The following is a 21,007-nucleotide window of genomic DNA, read 5'->3' as shown; positions in this document are numbered from 1 at the left end:
CTAAAGGATGGGTGTCACGTGGATGGGGCCAGGCTCTTTAGTGGTATCCAGTGACAAGACAAGGGGACACAGGAAGTTCATACAAACATGAGGAAAAAAATGCTTATTTTGAGAGTGACAGAACACTGGATTAGGCTGCCCAGAGAAGCAGTGGAGTCTCCTTCTCTGAAGATACTCAAGACCCAACTGGATGCTTTCCTACTTAAGGCAGGGAACCTGCATTAGCAGAGGTATTGAGGCCCTTCAAAGCCCTGTGACTGTGAGTTCCTGATTGGATGATCACACTCAAAAAGTAGTGGTTAGTGGGTTGTATCACACCTGAAATTCAGTTGCAAGTATCACAAAGGATACCTCTCTCAGTATCCTGGAAGAGGTGAGGAAGCACCCTGTTATCAGATTTGTGGACAGTACAACATAGGCATCTCAAGAACAAAACCACCGTTCAGATGAACCTCAAAAAGCTGGAGGAAGAGGCTAACAGGAACATTATGAAATTCAACAAGAATTGCAAAGCCTTGAACTGCAGTAGGAATAATGTTCTTCAACAACCCACACTGGGAACTGGCTGTCTGGGCAGCAGATCAGCAAATAGGCATTCCAGTAGACAACAGCAAGCCTCGTTGAGAAATACTTTGTTTCACCATTACACAAAGTGCTGTGTAGAAGCAGGTGCATTACAATTGCATTTACAGGCGACATATCTGTCAAAAGCACCACTGACAAAAGGCGCTAGACTAATGCAAGATACTATATTCACCCATTCTGTGTCAGTGCTGCTGCTGCCAACATGCTTCTGTATCTCCTGGCAGCGCTCAGAAGTGCAACAATCTGTCATGGGATACATATTGTAATGTCCTGTAATTGTTTTGTTATTTGCGAACACAGAAGAAACTATTTATTGAGTCCCCAGTTGCTAACGACAGCACCTAGCAAAACTGCAATCATTACTGGACTCTGCATAGCCATATAATTTCTAATGTAACAAGCAACAAAGCATTTTTCTGAAATATAATTGCTAACTGGTATATAAATGATACATATAGCTGCTGCCACAAACAGCACAAAAGGATAAACAACTCCTCTCTATATCTTGTAGCTGTAAAATCAACCTTACTATTTTCAGGTGGGAAAAAATGCTAGACATAAGCAGCTCATCCAGAAGGGTACTACAGAGAGGTATGGAGGAGATCTCATTTCATAAGGGAGAAGGAAGCAAGAGTGCCATCATACCCAAATGGATCACCAGAAGAGAAATGACAAGGATGATTATGTTAATGCCTTCAGGAAGGTGCATTCTAGCTGTCTATTCTGACATTAACTACAGTCTGCAGCTCTCCACTATTTGGCATCATACCCTAAAACACAAGATGCCTCTCAACTTCCCTGTTCCTCACCTTTGCACATCATAGGTACTGCTCTATGCTGAGAAAATAACAGCAGGTAGGCGACAGTAAGATGGGTTTAAACTCTGCAAATGAGACAAATACCGTGGCCAGCCGAAAACTCCATGCACAGGTCCTATGCCGAGGAGTGAAAAAGGTTTGCAGACTTTTACCATATATATATATGGTAAAAGAAGCATATAAAATCTAGTAAAAAGAAGTTGAAAAATTGCTATGGAGCTAAACGTCTGTACCTAAGCTTGCATTTATACAAATCCTACTTGAAAGGAAATGACCATTCAGTGCAATACACAAGCTACAGTTTGATTTATTTTTTATTATCAGTCACGAAGCATTATGGGGGAAAAAATATTATGTGGCCTTTGTTGTATCTTTTCTAGTTGCAATTACTCAGCCAATAAAAACATTATCCTGCACCAATTAACAATGCAAAGCTATTCTGAGGATGAATCGAGCAATTTGAGGACAAATTAACAGCTGTTACGTGTATTTTACAGCATTTGTAGAGTTTGCTTATTTTACACCTTAATCAAGCAGTAAAAATCAATTCACTACAGATTAATTACTTTTTAACAAAAGAAAACCTATCTCTGCTTTAAACTCAAAGAAAAATACCTTCACATTGAGTTTTACATGTTTGTTTTACCAAGGCACACCTTCTTTCATAAACTCATACGCTAAACAGAGAATTGATAATGTTGCGCATGTGTGTCAGCTAAAAGTGTTTATAAAACAAACAAGCAAACAAAAAAAAAAAACAAACCTGGAAGTATAGCGAAATAAAAAGTCAGTTTCACAGAGGGGTAACTAAATTCCTTCTTAGATGATTACATCTTATTGAGGTCAGAGGGTTGAGTATGAAAATATCTTCGTAGACTTGTGTTATAGATTGTTTTTGGCTGGCTATTATTAGAGTTGACTATTTCACAGCACTCTGCAAGAAACCAGTCATTATGTTTTAGGTCATTTTTGACTTTTTCATTGCTTAGGCTCAAGTGCTCATTTGCAACTAATTCTGATAAAGCATGCATTTTTCTTCTTTTCCTTCAGGATTCTTTTCTTCTTTACATTCAAGATTCATTCAGAGGTGAGCTTAGGAAAAAGGGTATAGAAAGCCAAGAGGTTTTTAACTGTTGGCAGTGACAGCTGTCAGAAACTAAAAATGTTGCTTGCTAGGCAGTTTAGAGATCTGGGTGAACCATGCAGAAGGAGAGGTTAAAGAACATTCTGTTTTTCTGAGCAAGGAAATGCTTACTTCAATTACAGCATTCTTGTGTAACACCCTTTTCTGAAAACATGTAGGCAGTCATATGGAGCTATTTGAGCCTTGGAGACAGATTTAGTATTTTGTGGTTTAGGAAAGATGTCGTGAGAATGACTAGGCAAAATAAGCATCATTGAAAGCAAGCTTTACTGCCATGCTTCTACTATGTAGAGGTGGTCTCACTTACCAAACAGGATGTACAACCTTTGTCTCTGATAACATAACATGAACTTCCTATTTTACAGAAGATACAGACTCTTCTCTGTACCATTGGCAGCAACACCTCTTAGACAAACTTCCTTATCTTTAGCTGTGGGATAGATTTAAACCTGAACCTAATCCCATCCTTTCTTATGACAAATCCTTTGGCTTCTTCTCTGAGTTCCAATTTCTCTTCACAATTTCAATGCCTCTGAGATAGTGGTGACAGCTTAACTTACCAAAGAAAGTAATACAGTATGACCACAGCCAGTTTCTCTGCCAGTGGACTCTTAGTTGTACTGTAACTGAATAATAAAAACACCATAACAGAAATAGTGGCTCAATGATGAAATTCACAGCATCTTCATCTAGAAGAAATAGCTTGAGTCCTCCAAACTTATTTGACATTTGCTGAGAAGCTACTCTTGACTACCATTCATTCATGTTGTATTTCAGACAGTGATCTAAGAAATATCAAAGTTATGCTTTTCTTTGCTGTCACAATGTTACCAAACAATGACTGTCTTGATTTCAATAAGGTCTGAAATGTGGGTCAAGTGTGAATAAAAGATGCACTAGGAAGTACTTCATGACTTGCACACTTAAATTCCCGATCCTGCCCACTGGTGTTATTGTTAATGCTGCCAAAGTAATTAGGAGTCAACATTCGTTTGGAAACACAATTTACAAACTTGAACAAATTTAGTTCACATTTATCAGTGAAGCAGATAACAAAATTCCACCAGTTGCAAGTTATACAGCAAAGATCTACTTTGATATCCTCTGGGGAAAGGGAATATTTCACTAGTCCTTCCTAGTGCGTTGCCTGCCAACATGATGTGTGCTTTTAAAATAAGCTTCTGTATACTACTAGATTCTGACTAGGAGAAGTGGCCCCATCACAATAATAGCCAGTAGAGGGAAGAGTTCTGTACAAAAACTGGCTGAAATACTGTAAAACAGTAACTGCTGAAATGTTTCATGGAAATGAACTTGCTGTGGGCTGCTCGAATCATAAAAGATATCACAAGGACAACATGCTGTCATATCTGGTGCTAGCTGGAAATCTGAAATGAAAACCCATTAACTACTTGCTACATCTGTGCAAACCTACTGACTTCAATCTGACTTTTTTTTCTTCTATAAGCTGATTGAATAGTACTATGCACAGAATCTGGTTTATTTTCTTCAAATGCTTAAACTCGTTCCCATTCTGCCCCCCTAAGCTCCCCAAGGTACAATTTGATCTGTTTAAAAAAAAATAGAGCATCAGCTTTCTTCTCTGTTGCTTATTCATGTTTCCCATTTTGCAGTAATTCAGCATGGTAAACAAACATCTTCCCTGTTATGTGTTGGTTTGAGTTCCAATTTTGGCAGTTTTGTAAACTAAAGTTTTACACTCCCACCATAGTTAGGATAACTTCATTCCCTAATGGATACTTAACACATCTAATTACTCTATTTCTAAGCTACAAGCACTTTGATAAATGTTTCTGTTCTTCCACTTCAGAAGCTTTCCAGCTGCAACATTTTCTACTGAATAAAACATTATCAGTGACTTTGCCCATAAATAATACAGCACAAACACCAATGTAGTCCCAACTGTATATAATAATCTCAGAATTCCACTGGGACTTTCTAGTGACATCAAAATAAACTATAAGAAAAAGCTAAAGATACATTAAATTATAGTTTGGGTATCTTTTATATATATTTTTACACATGATAAAAAAGCCTCAGATGCTCAACACAGCAATTTAAGGTTTTTTTTTTGTTTTTTTTTTTTTTTTACTACTTCAAACCCAGGAGATGTAATTTCAAAGCAGGATTCAGAAGATTACATACTTGTAAGGAAAAACTGAATGTACCTTCATTTATTTTGCTTTCACAAATCCTATGTTGCAGCCCAGTCTATATCATTGTCTCACTGTATCAGGAGCATTTCAAAGAGTCTGAAAACAGCTGAAGGATAGGTAGTAAGATCATAGGTGATGAGATGCAGAGGTAAGGAGGTTGACTCAACAACTGCAGTGAGAAAACTGAGTTTTCCTTAAGATCAGTATTGAGACAGAGTATTAATCAGTTACCTCCCTGGAGAAAAAAATACAGCATCAAATTTCTCTTTACTAAGGCCACATGGTACTTTCCTGAAGAAGAATTAATAGGAAAGGCTAAGTTTGCCACTCTTGCATTTATCTGTGTATGCATAGCCTCAAGATTAGTGTTCAAGAGTAGTGTTCTATTGAAAAATGACCAGATGGTCCTTGGACAGCTTATCTTACTGGTGTTTCTATGTATTTACTAGTCTCCAATTTGACCCAGGAGGAAGGATTTAGGTGGGTGGTAGAAGTTAGACCAACTCAGCACACTGCATGCTCAGGGAGAGAAACTGGAGCACAAAAGGGGAGAAAAACTGGAGCACAAAAGGGGAGAGAAGGAGAGCAAGACACCTAGAAAGGTTTCTATGATGTGGAGAGATGAGATGACTGGGGGAAAGAAAAAATATAGAAGAACAGTATGAAAAGAAGATGAAGACATTTGTGTTTGGGAGGGATGAAGAAAAAGAATCAAGACAGGGTAAAATCAGGGTGAATCAGCTTTGAGCTCCCCACACTTAAAAGAAGCTCTGGGTCTCTCAATTAAAAAGATCAGAGTACCATTACTGTATGCTGCATTTGAACAGAAAGCATAGCCTAAAAACATATACCAGCAATTGGTATTTTTCCCGCTTCAGATACTGATACTCTAATTATCACAAATTCAAACACTTCTTTCAAAACATGGTACGTGTATATACATATGTATGCCTATGTGCCACTGAATAGTATATGCCAGAAGCCAGCAATTCTGGCTTCTGTTAAAGTGTCTCCAGGAAGGAAGTACTATGGAATATAGGAAGGCTATGTTATATTGTCTCATTAGCTTCTGAACTACTACGTAAGAGAGGGTTAACATTACTCCCCTTTCTCACATTTAACTAGAGCATTCAAACCCTTCCATGTGTACATACATTTATGCATCCTTCTTTTCCCTCAGTTCATCAACTTACTGGATAGAGTTCTCAATGCGCGTGATGGTGAGAAAAGCAGCTAGGTTTGCTGTGTAGGAGGAGATGACAATCAAAGCAAAAAGCCACCAAGCCCCCATCATCAGTCGTGTTGCCAGGGTTGTATATGGAACTTCTCCTCCTGTGGAAAAGAAGGAAAAGCAAGAATTGTAATTTGGCAGAAGGAAATCCAGATCGCCATTACTCAGGCTGCGTGCAGGAGACCTTGGGTCAGAAGGGTGCTTGCTTTCATAAAATTAGCAAAATTTTTGAGCCGTGCTTTCTGTGCAGTGAAAGTAATAAAGGAGACTCACGGTCAGCCATTATTATCATATTTGATCTGTTCTGCTACTGTGTCTTTAATTGCAATTCATCTGCCTATCCTATTCAGTAATGGAAATAGACTTCAAGATCTAAGAACAAGGTGGGGAGTAAATTCTTAAAATGTTCTTTCCTTAGAGCTCTCATACACAGGCCTTAATTAAGCTTTTCTTGAGTTCTGGAGAATATAAAGTTAAACCAAACACATTAAAACACAATTATTTCTCACAGTCCTGTGGGCAAGCAGATGCTCATAAGATCTGTACATATATGTGCAACTTGCTTCATGTCCACCAGGACTTGAAAAAAATAAAATCACATGCTGAAAAAAGAGTGCAAAACTACTTTGTGTTCCCATGGTTGCTTTTCCTCAGAATTTAAATGGCATGCAAACAAAACATTAACAGCAGTTAAATCTACCAGTACTTTGGTGGCTCACAAGAGCTGCTCACTACAGCTTGTGTGGACAGAGCCCTTTTAAGCAAGCCATGAAAAACGTGTTATGCAAACAGCTGCCCACAAGATGTTAAATCTTTACAGAACTCTTTCAATTAAAAATATACAGATTTTTAGATGAAAGAAAATTAATTCTTTTAAAGATGTCTGTTTTTGTCTGTAGTAAAAGTTTCGTTACAGCTATAAGTACTAAGAAAGACAGGTGAAAGCACTAAACATTCCCAGTAAACTGCTCAAGAGATTCACCCCTCTGTCTCTCTCCATACTCAGTGCTTTAGAAGGTAGTCATCATTTCCAGGGAGTTTTCTCAGATGCAAAATCTTATGACCATGTAACAGAATGAGAACTTGAATTGTCATATGCGATGCAGCTTGTTACAGATTCCATCACCCATAAGTGTTTTGTACTTAATACTCACTTGTATAAAAACTTCTTTTTCTTCCTCAGTAAATAAGTTTATTGCAATTTTTCTTCCCATTACTCTTATCCTAAGTAGACGTAATTTTCAGTTACAAACACAAATCATCTAGACATTTAATCAGCTCTTGAATATAAGGCACCACCTTGGGGACCCTGCATCACCAAACAAGTGTGAAGCTTTTTTCCTACCTAGTAACGTGAGGTTCTGCTACATGCTAAATGGTAACTGATCTCATTTAGTTATATTTACAGCATGTAAGTATTCAAATCTTTGCCTTTTAAGAATTCCAGTATTGGAAGAAAAAAAAAATAAAAATAAATCTACTATACTCCTGCAATCAGATCTAAATTTTCTTTTTCTTTTTCATTTTCTTTATCTAAAACAAGAATCTTCTAATCAGGTCAGGAGCTATTGTTTCAGTAAAAGACTTCCAAAGACGAACATTAGCTTCAACATCTAAAGATTTTTTTTTTTTTTTTTTTTTGTCTCCTGCATACGTTTCAAGTGATTGTTAATAGAATGTTTCCACTCTACAACAATTTTGTGTGTGTGTGATGTCTTTGGAATATTTCATTTAAAAATGTTTTTTTTTTTTTTTTTAATCAAATGAAAAGACATTGATATCAATTCATTGGAACAGACTGTTTGTCCTTTTAACTTTCACATGCCAATCCCTGCAGATAATCTTTGTATTAAATTGAAACAGGTAGAATTCATAGAGGAGAAGCCAATGATCTCCTGGGCATCCTTGCATTTCCATTTTATAGCTTAATGAGTAAAACTCTAAGTTCTCATGTTTTTTATTGAAGTGAACCATCAGAAAAGAGAGGACTACTGAAAGTCACACACCTGCCTTCTGGGCACAGCTCAAGTTTTCAACTGATGATGCTGTTCAGTACGCAATTGTAAAATCCATGACAGATCCCTCAGCAATAGAGCTTGCTTTTGCTCATATGGTGAAGTTTTCCCATACATGGGGAATGGTACCCACCATTGATTGTTACCTTTTCTTTATTAACATCCATGTTAACAATGGACTTTAAGTAACAGTGTTGCAATCCCTAAGTCATTTAAATCAACCTAATGCACTCTAATATCTTGTGTATGAGCATTCAATAAATGAAACTTGATGACAAAGCTTGCATATGACTACAAGAAGCACAGAAAATAATTCAGTGCTCAAAAAAATCTTTGCTCTGATACTTCTTAAACCATTTCTAAAGTAGGCCTGATGCTGCAGCTGCAAGGGTACATGATCTCTAATCATTACAGGCAACCTTCTCCTCCTCTCCTGGTGAAGGAAAGAAAAAAACCATAAGAAATCTTTTAATAGAATCATAGAACTGTTTGAGTTAGACCAGGTGACCTTCAAAGGTGCCTTCTAACTCCCCTGCAATGTACAGGGACACCTACAGCTAGGTCAGGTTGCTCAGAGCCTGGTCCAGCCTGGCCTTGAGCGTCTACAGACAGGCTGGTGTATTCACCACATCCCTAGGCAGACTATTCCAGTGCTTCATTACTCTTATGGTAAAAAAATATTATTCCTTCTATTAAATCTCCCCTCCTACTGCGAAACCATTTCCCCTTGTCCTATCACCACTGGCCCCGCTAAAGAGCTGGTCCCCTTTCTTATAGCTATTCACTAGGTACTGAAAGGCTGCTCTCAGATCTCCCTAAAGCCTCCTCTTTTCCAGGCTCTTTTCCTCAGCTCTCTGAGCCTGTTCTTGTAGGACAGGTGTTCCACCCCTTAGGTCACTTTTGTGGCCCTCCTCTGGATTCAAACCTTCCCCTTGCACTTGGACTTTTTGAACCTCATGAAGTTTACATCTGTGCCTACTCCTCAAGCCTATCTAGGTCCCTCTGGATGGCATCTCATCCCTTAGATGTGTCAACCACAGCACACAGCTTGGTGTCATCGGCAAACTTGTTGAGGGTGCACTCAATCCCAGGGTCAACGTCATTGATGAAGACATTAAGGAGTATGACTTGCCATCAGAATGACTGGCTACAGCTATTGCTTTACTGCTGCAGTATAATTTCTTTGACATCTAGTCAGAGAGCAAATGCCATACAGTCGTGTTCTATTGTAGTGTTTGCTAAAAGACTTATCTTACTATGACAGCTCACCTTAAGAAACATCTTCATTACCATCCCCCAGTTTGGTTTCTAAGATAAAATTCCCTATAGCTTTTTTTTCTAGCATAAATCTGCATGATTCTTCATGCTGAAGAGCACCAAGTCAGTAAAGAGTGCAGCAATCACTGGTTTTCCATTACAGTTACTGTGAAAAAGAGTTACAGATCTTACAGTTACCATTCTTGACTGTGAAGTAGCATGTACATGTATCTAGTATAGATTTTATGTATGCATATAATTTCAAGAATCACAGCCTATACTTGGTAGGAGTGGCTACACATGACAGATAATGTATGCACACATACAGTGTGCAAAGGAGGAGGCATCAAGAAAAACATCCAATCTTTCTGCTGTTGTTTTATACTATACCAGCAAAGTTTCAAAATCCACAATGGCAAAGGAGCCTAGCTGCTGTCATGCCAATAAGTTGATGACTAGTGTAAAACTTGTCCTACCATACCTCATTCCCATAATGAAATTCATCCACAGAAGTTAAGACTCTGGCTGCAGTTACACCAAAAAGATGGCTATTTTAGTATTCTGAGTAACTCCTAAAACTACTGAGTTCCTTTCATGACACAAATGGAAATTAAAAACAACACTCAACAGTCCTGATACTTGATATAGCTAATGGACAGGTCTCAAAAGAACACAGAGGCTGTACTATTCTTTAGAGTTGTCCCTTCCAATACCCCTGCAGCAAATAGAGGGGTTTAATATAACACAAAATGCCAATACCTGTAGACAAGGTGTGTGGAAGCTACAGCTTCCAGTATAATTCACTTGACACTTTTGTTGTATTCTAGGAATAATTTCAAAACCTAAAATTGCCTTTAAAATTTGCAGATTGCATGTGCAGAAATAAAAAGATTTTCTAGACTAAACTAAGCTAGTTTAGCAATCTCGTTTGAAGCTTTTTAAAACAACTGATTTACCTTAGAAGTGACAGTGAAAGCAATTGCTTTTAGTCCTCCCACTCTTATCTAATGCAGCTTTTGTTCATTAATCCTAGGTTAACTTAATGCTGGCCTACTTCAGACAACAGGCTTATACTACAACTTATGACATTTGTTTATTTTCATTTCCTTCCAAGAGCTTCGAGCTAGCTATCAGCAGGCAAGAAAAATAATGCATTGTCTAGGCAACACAAACAATGAAATGTACAATTATGACAAACCTAAAAGAACAGACAATAAAAGCATGAGGTGACAAAATGTGAGTGTACATAATACTGAGAGAACTTGCAACTGGTCTGTAGTTAAATTAGCTTGCCTGTTTCAGCTCTTGTAGCTCTATACAATCTGTCATCATTGTTAACCATTTATTTTTGTCAGTCATTTTCCCTTAGGTTTGAATGACTGCAACTGTTTAAAAGTACTTCTTAAAACAATGAAACACACACAGAAAAACCATAAAACATCATTACTTTACATCCTGAATTTGAAAAGTCTGTTATATGACATATCTGAAGGCCGTTCAGAGCCATACTGGGAGCCTACCCACAGACACTCCACATGTGAAGAGAGAGGCTTCAGTAAGAAGGGTTAGAAGGGACATTAGAAAAATCGTATGCTGTGATGTCTTTTCATGAAAAAATACAGGTGTGTCAAATCACAGAGACTAGATTCCTCCAACAGACAAAATTCAGTTTGTCACCAATACCCACCATCAATAGCTCTAATTTTACCAGCATATTTCAGATGCCAATGACGCTGTCAAACCTTCCATCATTTAAGCTAATATAGTCTCTGCTAGAGGTCAGTAGTGCTCTGAATTGCTGTGTGTGGACTTTCAGACAATTATTTCAATTTTGAGAACTGTGAAAAAGATAATTGAGACTATTTTGCTGAGAAACTCTATTACTACTGAACTAGAAAGCAGGCATTTTAATTGTGCTTGAAACAGAGAGGTAAAGAAATAATAGAGCAGGTTACTTGGGGACAGATTTTGGCTCTGCTTTTACTTGTAAAAATTCTGCCTACATTTGGTGAATTATCGGCCTTTGGAAAAAAGCACAAAGGACTGGGAGTTGGCTGCAGTTTAGCCTTTAGCTTGTTAGAACAGTCACATCAATTATTCTATGCATCTGCAATCTCCATTTGCACAAATATAAAGTGTGGAATTCTGCTGCAAACAGTTTAGATCAATGTATATCTTAGGCTTGCTTTGTGAAAGGGGCATTTAACAGAGAGTGGGTGTGAAGGAGTAGTTTTTATCAACACAGACACAAAGGCATTTTGTATTTTTTGCTATTTTTGTCACATGAAACAAAAGTTTGTCTAAGTTATTACAGTTTGCTGAACACAGCTCTTCAAAGGCATCATCTTTTGGGGGCACTAGCTATCCCTATTGTTCTGTTAGAAACTTTCTTGATAATGTAAAATCTTTCCAGTCTTCAACTGAAAAATGTTCAATTTAGTTGAAAACAGAAAAAATAATACACTCTTTGCAGTCAATGAAGCCTGTGTCCATTTCCACTAGCTATGACATAAATTCATTCATTCTTTCCATCTTTTCATTTTGCACCCACACTTTTCCATTCTTCCTTGAATTGTGCAGATTGCATTCATTTCTGTGAGATATAAACTGGCATGTTGTAACCTGCGTTTGTAATTTTACATTGTGTGCCGAAGGTAATATCCATTGACAACTGCAGGCATTATATATATATTCTTCAACAGAAGAATACAACTCCTTGAATTGGTAATGCTTTCCAAGCAAGCTTGTAAATCAGTAGCTGCAATCCCTAGCCTTGCACATACTGGCAGATTGTATAGCACTACAAGCAGAGAAGGGAATAAGTATGAGGCAGGGCAGTGGCCAGATTTCACAGCCTAGACAGGTTCAAGAGCTTGCTCCTGCTTTTATTCACTACATATCTTTATTTCTTCCCTAATGTTTTGTTTTTAACCAGAGGGGTGCAATTTATTTTATAGTTATTATTTTAGTGAAAAGACACATTTCAGATATTTTGTTTCATACTTAAAACAAATCCTCAGATCTTACTCCCTAAACAGAAAGTGCTGGGCTCGGGTTCACCAGAAGTAGTAGACTCTGTAGGGCAATAGCCTTTTTAAGGAAATAAGCGAACAAGATAACCACACTGCTAGTACAACAACAATACCACAAATCCAAAACCCTACAGTGATTCTAGAAGCTGTTGTCAAATACAAAAGATTCTGGGGGCTCTCACTGTCAAGATACCCTGTTACAATTGGAATGATTAAAGTGGTAGAAGGGTGACACAAGAGAGTAATAGCAAAGAGACTAGTGCAGATAGGATGGTAATTCAAAGGAAAGTAAATGCACTCACCCATCTCCAAAGATCAAGGTTTGTAGGAAAGACTCCACAAGAGATCTCCAACCTGAGTTCCTTCCCTGGTGGCAGTCAGTCCTGAAATGGGATCTAGGAGAGGTGCAGCCAGGCTCCACCCCTTCTTTTCAAACAGGTGAATTGCCTCCACATGTGCTCCCAGGGCTGACTGGGTCTTATCCTCAGATATCAATGGTTCAGGCCATGACTCAACAGTTATCATACATCCTCACATATCAGATTTTTAGGAATAAATGTGAAACTCATTTCAATATTTAAAACTTGTGAAAAGTTAATTTTAAGATAACTAGAATAGTTGGTATTTTCTCCTGTCTAGCACCAAAATTATTTAGTGAAGTCATTACTATTCATAATAATGCTGGTATTAATCTTCAAATTAAAAATATTAGAGACTTTTTTGATGTCTGTGCATTCATCTTCCCAGCACACAATTCAACAGAGACATTTTTATACGCCTACTTGAACAGCATTACAGTTTGCTAAACACAAGTCCTTTAAAAGTCATCAAACACCACTTAAGGGGCAAATATATCCTATCATTCTCTATACTGAAAGTCTCCTTTAGTGTCCTCTACTGTCAGATTTCAGCAATAATCTCTCTCTTGAGTGCCTTCTCCATGTGTGGATATGGTGTAGCTCCCAGCAACACAGTTTTTCCGTATGCCATGGACATAGTTTGGCTTCTTTTTTTCCCCCTCCTTCTCTTAATGATTTTGAGGATAAGGAAAGTTTTAGGCATAAATAAACATAAATAGATATACATATATACATATGTATGTAAAGCAATACAGTGTTTTTTATAGTGATATATTTTGGAACTTTGAAGTTTGACTATATTCTTGAAGACTTTCACATAATCAGATTGGGTGATTAGAAAAAACTGGTGTTAGTACCTGCCATTTAACATCTAAACATGGAATATTTAAATATCATCTGGTACAAACCCAACATCTTCTTTTCTCAAAATATAGAATAGAAATGTTCATTGCCTCTTTTGTATAACTATTTTGAATGGCATCAATTTCACCCCATAATGCACCATCAACATACAGGTTTCTTTAGCTCCTAAGAAAATTTTAAAGCACTACATCCTATTGTTCTGCTGTGTACACTTACTCCCTGAAATTTGCAGCTTCATTGCAACTAATATTCCCCTTTTTCCCCATCTGTTCTTTATGTGCATTCAAGATGTTTCAGCATGGGTGGTGCAAGACTTAAAACATACTTCATTTAGATTGAATTCTCCTGTTGTAGCTCACATTTTCCCTTATACATTACAGATATGCGCTAGAGGAGCCAATTATTTGTTTTCCTGTCATTAGCATGTTTTCCCACAAGAAATCAATTCCTTCAAAGTTCTGAAATCCTCCAAAATATCTAATTCAATATTGATATAGCATCTTCTTCCTATCCTTCTTCCCCTTTGCCCACCTCATCCATTTATCTTTCAGTACATGGGTTAGCACACCAACCACATGAATCTTCCTATCAGATTTCAGTAACATCATAAAAAACAAATATTCGTGAGTTAATTCTACTGTTCTTGTTTACTACTCAGAATTCTGGTGCTGCTCTATAGGCAATGATGTATAATGTGTTCACTTTGTCATTTGGTGCCCAGATTAATTTTTTTTTTTCCTTAATGTCTTAATTCTGAACTAAACAATCACTTACCCTCTTCCATGTATTATTGTTAGCGTAACGATCCCCTGACTAATCTCATTATGGTTGCTCCCTGGAAGACTGTTTCCTTTCAGCTGGGTGCAAAACACTGCCCTTGCTGCCCTCCCAGAAGGGAAGATACAATCCACAAAAGAAAGATCTCATTTATTCCTCCTCTTTAAATGACAGGCAGAACATCTGAGATGATCCTTCTTCTCCTCTGGGCTTATTTCAAATCCTTCCAACTAATCAGTAATTTTTAATGTGGTTTGAGAAGCTGCATCTTATATGTACATACAGACTCTTGTCAACAACTCCGTAAGCCTGCTCATGTTGTGGTATATACATGACCCTGTATAGGCAGGTCTAGGCTCCCTCTGCCCTCATACAAATGAGACTGGGCATGAACCAGCTCCAGTCAGAATGTTATCACCTACTTACACTGTCAAGCTAGGTTAGTGCTGGCCAGTAGTCTTTTACAAATTATATGTTGTATCTTTATTCAAAGCAGCTCATCCTATTGTCTACTTTCTATACAAGGATGATTATCTGTAATGTATGAATGTTGGGCTTTGCACAATCTCTTTCTGCATGTGTGTCTGTACAGAACTGTCTGAAGCTTGTACTATACATTTTCATTTTTATTTTCTAATTTTTGTTTTGATCAGAAGAATCCACAATTTTTTTTTTTATTTTTTATTTTTTTTGAGGGAAAATTTCTGTGCTGGGAACATAAAGCCTAATATTTATTTGTTATATTCTGGTTCTGGTATTCCCTTTGGAAGGTGGAAGACTGCCTATATACTGTGGTTATAGTCAATTACTCTCTACTTCTGCACCTGATGTTTACATGCTGTCAGTACTTTTCTCTATTGTAAAAGAACCTCTGACCAAGACTTTCCTTCTTTCCCTAATGAGGAATGTTAATGTTTATCATATTCTTTAAAAGAAACTCTATTTTTCCAGTGTCTTTAGAAGCTTTTCTTTTACATCCAAACTATATTTCCCCCACTACTATGGCTAGAAAATTAATGTAGAAAAAGCCCTTTTGGTCTCTGGCAAGAATGAAAACTTGACTTGCTACTTCTATGGCTATCAGTTTTCTATCCCTGATCATATCATTGTGTTTAGACTTCTGTGAGAAAGAAAATTCCTAACTCCCTGTGAAAATCCTCCACTTGCTACTATTGTGCATCTATTCAGAAGTGCCTCTGGCATTTGACTTGCATACTAAGGCTCATTGCTCAGCTCTGTTTCCTCATTAATAGGGAAAGATTATCCATGCTGAGATTTCAAATGCTGGGGCTAACCAAGCATCAGTGGCACAGCCGCTCATCAAGTCACAGCCTGCTGTACCTCTCTGATAAATCTGTTCAGAAAGCTTTGACATACAAACAGAAGTATTCAAAGATTGTCCAAATGACTACTCACAAACCAATTCATTTGAAACGCAGGATTCTCAGCTATGTTCTTTGAAACTCTTCTACCTGAAGCTAGCAAATGTTCTGCTACCCAGGAAAAGACTGATGTTAACCATTGCAAAGCACTTCAGCCCACTATAGTGTTTGTTTACTGCAGGGGGAGCAAACTACAAAGTAGTTAGGAGTTTTATTATCTTTTGCTTTTGTTGTCAAGTTATTTATCCATCTTCAAATATCAGACTAGCTCAGCTTGCTGTTCCTACTACAGTGGCTACATTCTAGTGACAGAGACATTTGGCCACCCATCTCCCTTGCAAAAGTGCCAAGATACATCAACAGTTGTGATAGTCATCCCTAATTAAAAATTCCTTTGAAAATCAATCTGCACAGGTCTATCAGACACAGCTATCTACTACATGCTTCCAATAGCATTTGATTTCTCTCTTTTTCTTTTTAGATCTTTATTTCTACACTATAATTGTTAGTGGCAGTATATAGCTGAGAAATAATTTGTGACAATAGCATAACTAAGGACAAATTAAGAAGGGTAATCAGGTACAACATCCATTTAGATAAATGGGAGTTGCACCTATATGGGTCAGCTTTAGCACAGTCCTAATCATCAGTTACTGGACATAGCCTTTCTACAATGCTCACCATTTAGAGAAGGAATGGGTCAGAGTCACTTTTAAATCATTCCTAAGATGTGACCTGAGCCTGTATCATTCAACTTCAGATTTAGACAGAAATGTGTTTGTCCACTTCTACTTATAACACTGCTGCTTCTTTATAGCTGAAACAAAAATCCTGGTAATCCCAAATGCAATGATCATATTTGCAGTGAGGAAAGTACAAAATGACAATTGAGAAAATTTTTCATAGGAGAAATTATAGCAAGTCAGTATCACAATTCAATGGACTTTGTTTAAGGCTACATTAATCAGAAATTTATGTCTCTGATTAAAAGTGAGAACGGTACAAAAATGATCATTTTCACCTATTTTTTTTTGAGTCAGGAATATTCAGATCAAGCCCAAGTATTTAAATATATACTTAAAGTATAAAAAAGTCTAGTAACTGCATTCCAGAAGAAAGGGATCTAATGTGATAATGGAAAATGTAACCTCTTTTCTGCTGAGCTGAGATTCCAATTTTCCGCATCACTAGCACTGATAATGTTACACAAACACTAGTCAATCATTAAATTAATTTCCATTAAATCAATGTCCTTAAAGGCCAAACAGTCTTTTAATAATTACCTGATTAAAATGATCTTAGCATAACATATTAGTTATACTATATTTATAATTCCCTTTCAGACAATAAATCATTTCCATCCACCCATTTTGCTAAAACTGTGACAATGAGGCAAAAGTTGGGAAGGAAAGCACATAATGACATAGAGAATGGCTGTGGGGTAGATTCTTCTGGTATCAGTGATTTTTCAGCCACATGCATCTGTCACACATTTCTGTTACGTAGCATTAAGCTTTGTATTAGTTCCTTCTAAAGGCTTTTAAAGGATGGATGGACTTCACATTGCTCCTACACGTAGTGAAATAATTACGTGATGAAGTACGGGAAAATGTATCATAAAAATATATTTCATTTTTCTATTTTTCTGTCATAACAGAAGAGAAATGACTGTGGCTAAAGTTTGAAAATTGAGGTGTCTACTAATATTTACTGCAGTTACTGGAAGCTTTTAGATGAAGCACTACTTACACTACATATATTCAGACGATGAAATACCATGCAAGGCTTGATATTTGAACGTAAATCTTTTGGATGCTGTAAGTAAGTATAATCAAATTTGAACTGCCAAGCTTCCTGCACTGCTCTAATGAATAGGTTGGCCAAAACCTCATGTATTAATGCCGCTGAAATGCAGAGTTTTATCAGAAAACTTAGCAAGGCTTCAAATTTAATTTTGGGGTTAACAAATCTAGCACCATCGGATTATATCTCAAAAATAACTGTGCAACAGGCTGAGCAGTTTTATCAACAGTTCTTTACTCAGGGGCTCTGACCAATCTTTTGTTGCCACTTTTACAACATAGGACAATAATTTTGTATTATATGATTATAAACAGAGAAATACACAAAACTCAAATGTGACTGGAGGTCAATGTGTATGTGTGAAAAACACAAGGAGATTCTGGGGATCCTCTTTTGTAGGGTTGCAGCGTGCGCTTCTAAGATTGCAAATGATTGCATACCTCTGCAAAGTCACTATTTGCAGCCACTGTGAATGCATCAATGATAGATACATTAGCTACTGTGTCAGAGAATAGTGGAACCCAATCTTAACAAATAACCTTATACACTGGCCATTTTCTGATTGGATTTAAAGAGATGTTGAACCCTAAATCACTTTCTGTTGCTAATGTCTGAATACCAATGCTCTAAAGACTCAAAGAACCACAAGTAACATCTCTGGTATGTATCCATAAGTGACCAAGAAGCAAAGTGTCACATGCAGTTTACATTGCATTGGCCTTTCCATAGACTATTGACAATGTTATATGCAGTACCTTCTGGGATGGCAAAAGGGATTGTGCACAATGGACTGAAAATAGGCCATCTGCACATACGATCAACATCAAATTGAACAATGTCATTAATGAGATATTAAAGTGCTGCTTTATCTTAGAGCCTGCCAGGGAGGACATTATGAACATGAGGGAGACAAAGTCCCCTTTGGCTGAAACCAAACAGCTACAAATGAAACAAAATGTGACTCAGAGCATAAGGACAAAAAATAGTTCCAGTAATGCCTGTGTGCAGAGTAATTGCCAGGTCATGGCCTGAAGCAGTATCTGAGCAGCAGGTGAGAATGCATGACTAACACAGGGAGCTCAGATGGAAGCAATGCACTTGTGTGACTGGAAGGGTTGGACTCTCAGTCCATCCCTCCTCATCCTCATTTAAGAGTTAGCAGCTGAAAGAGCAGCATCTCCCTGGATAGAGGTCATAATTTTCATGAGCCATCACTGGTCATCAGAAGGGGTGAGCTAACTTCTCTTCTTTGTCATCATCTATTGTTCCATAGTGCTTGTATCTCAGTAGAAGGCACTGTCATTGTCTACTTTTGTTGCACAGCTGCACATTCCTTGCTTGGGTTTTCAAACCTGCTTTTGCAAGATATCTAAGCATCCATCATCACAGAGTGGTGTCTGACTCCTTCAGAGGCAAGGTGAATCGCATACATTAGTTCAGTTTTTGTGCCACTAATTCTAGTCATCCTTTAACTTTCAAATCACTTCTCTGCAATGAAATTCTAACTTTTCAGAATTTAACCACAACTAATATAGAAGCTCTAATGGTGTTTCTAAATAGCACATTTTTGAACTGTAGCCTGAAATTCCATCTTAGGTACATCCTGTAATGTTGTTATCAAAGCAATCTCTAAAGGTCAGCTTGACCTACTGTAATATTACAGAAGTTCATAACAAAAAAAGGAAAGAAAAAATCCTCCTCCTTTTAAGTTTTGGTAAGAATAATGCTATAATGCCATTTATTCATTAAAGCCACTAATACAAATGCTCATGTTTGCATGTTTAATAACTTTATTATTATTTTTTTTTCCAAATCACCTATTTTTTTGCTTAAGATAAAGATTCATAGAGACGCAAGAAATGATTTCAAGAATGTCTTCACCAGACAGTGAGTGTTTTCTGCTTTGGGGACAGAGAAATGCAAGAAGCAATTGTAAGAATGAAATATGTGCTTATACCTAAAAATGTGCTACTAGCAAGTATGTCTAGGCAAGCACAACTAACATTCTCGCTTGACTGCACTTCACTGTAACAGCTTCTTCGCAGAAGATTTTCTTTCTTTCCCATTTACTGTTATCTGTCCCAGTGTGGGGGAAACAAACTCTTTGGTCAGAACTACACTTTATCTCAGCTTTTGTCTGGCAGATGAGGTATTGCACATTTTTTACCCAACACCACCTCTTACTAACTGCAAAAGTATTTGAAAGGTGATGTCCTGTTTTGCAATCTCTCCTCCACTGGGGAGGGTGGAATAATAAGAATGAGGCAGCAGCTGGCTCCCAATTTACGATGCTGCCATAGTGAAGACAATATCCTTAAGTTGTAGTCTGGGAAGCTGACAAAATGAAAATTTGAAAGATTCATCTTCTATCATTATCTGTTTATTTTCATTATTAATTTTAAATACTAAGTATTATTAAAATATTTAAATATAATAAATACATTTTTAGTAATAAGAACTTTAAATAATAAATTCAATTTCTACGTGTTTTAGTAGTAGAAGAGATTTGAGGAAAAAATTCTCAACATTTGAAGAAGGGAGACAATTTTTCTAGGACCTAAAAAATCTCTCTGCTATTCCTGCTTTTACATGTTGCAGATGATTTTCCTGGCACATTCCCCCTAAATGGGGCTATGAAGAAGAGTCTTGTGGGCGGATAAAGCTGTGGCGCAGCTGTTGCAGAGGAGGGACTCCCCACCAACCAAAAAAAAAAAAAGCAACCGAAAACTATCACGGGTTCCCCTCTAAGCTCGTGTTCATCTGGTACCTCAGATAATCCCCACTGAAAAAGTCTCATCAGTCTGTAGATGAAATTGCTCTCATCCAAGCAGAAGGGAGCATTTTTAATAAAGCCATAACTCATATCCTCCTTCCTCCCTACCCTGAACACCCTACGTTGCCAACTTAAGTGCAAGCTTCTGGGCGGGAAAATCAATTATCAGGACAAGCAAGGCTTGCTTCTGCAGCTTCTAAACAACTTGGAAGATGACAGCATGAGTTACGTTCCTTCTTAAGGCAAGAATAATTCAGTTCCTGGCTAAACTGTTCTTCATTTCCTTCATTAAATACATAATATACGCAGATGAACTTTGAAAAGTCAAAACTGATTACTTAATCTGCATCTAACTTATCCATTCTTTATTAATATAGAGAACATTATCATGTTAGAAATAATATTGATTACAGAAATTATTCTGAGTAAATGTGATTCTAAAGGGATGGAAGGAGATGAAGACATCCAATTCTATAGTTTTCCTTCTGACTCATTTGGTTTGATCAACATTTATACCCTAGTCAGACATACATTCCTTTCTCACAGTCAATTAATCAGGCTTGGAACAAGTCACATGGGAAGGAGGGTGTCTTTTGGGCTTTCACAGTGCTGTTCACTCTCTCAGGAAGTGCATTGGACACAACATCTCTAAATATACAGCTTCACATGCGCAATGCTATCACGCAAGAAAGCAGGTGCACATAAGATATAGAAATCCATTATTTTAGATGTCTCTGGGGTCTGCCTGAGTCTAAACTTCAATTTAGGGAAAAACCCAAGCATATCTCCT

General features: G+C 37.3%; 1 protein-coding gene across 6 annotated transcripts in view; it reads right to left on the bottom strand.

The window, feature by feature from the left end:
* The window catches only part of GRID2 (glutamate ionotropic receptor delta type subunit 2), a 640,155-nt gene that overhangs the window by 87,094 nt on the left and 532,054 nt on the right, over window positions 1-21,007 (bottom strand). For all 6 annotated transcript variants that reach the window (XR_014945306.1, XR_014945307.1, XM_015861346.3 and 3 more), the window contains exon 12: window positions 5,918-6,056. Coding sequence is in view for 4 of the 6 variants with exons in the window: in XM_015861346.3 (XP_015716832.1) it covers window positions 5,918-6,056 (139 nt within the window). In the remaining 2 variants the exon portion in view is untranslated. The remainder of the gene's footprint in view (window positions 1-5,917; window positions 6,057-21,007) is intronic.

Source organism: Coturnix japonica, chromosome 4 (genome assembly GCF_054131305.1).
Source record: "Coturnix japonica strain WE chromosome 4, WE-NBRP24, whole genome shotgun sequence".
Classification (NCBI taxonomy): domain Eukaryota; kingdom Metazoa; phylum Chordata; class Aves; order Galliformes; family Phasianidae; genus Coturnix; species Coturnix japonica.
This window is presented reverse-complemented; position numbering and strand designations above follow the sequence as displayed.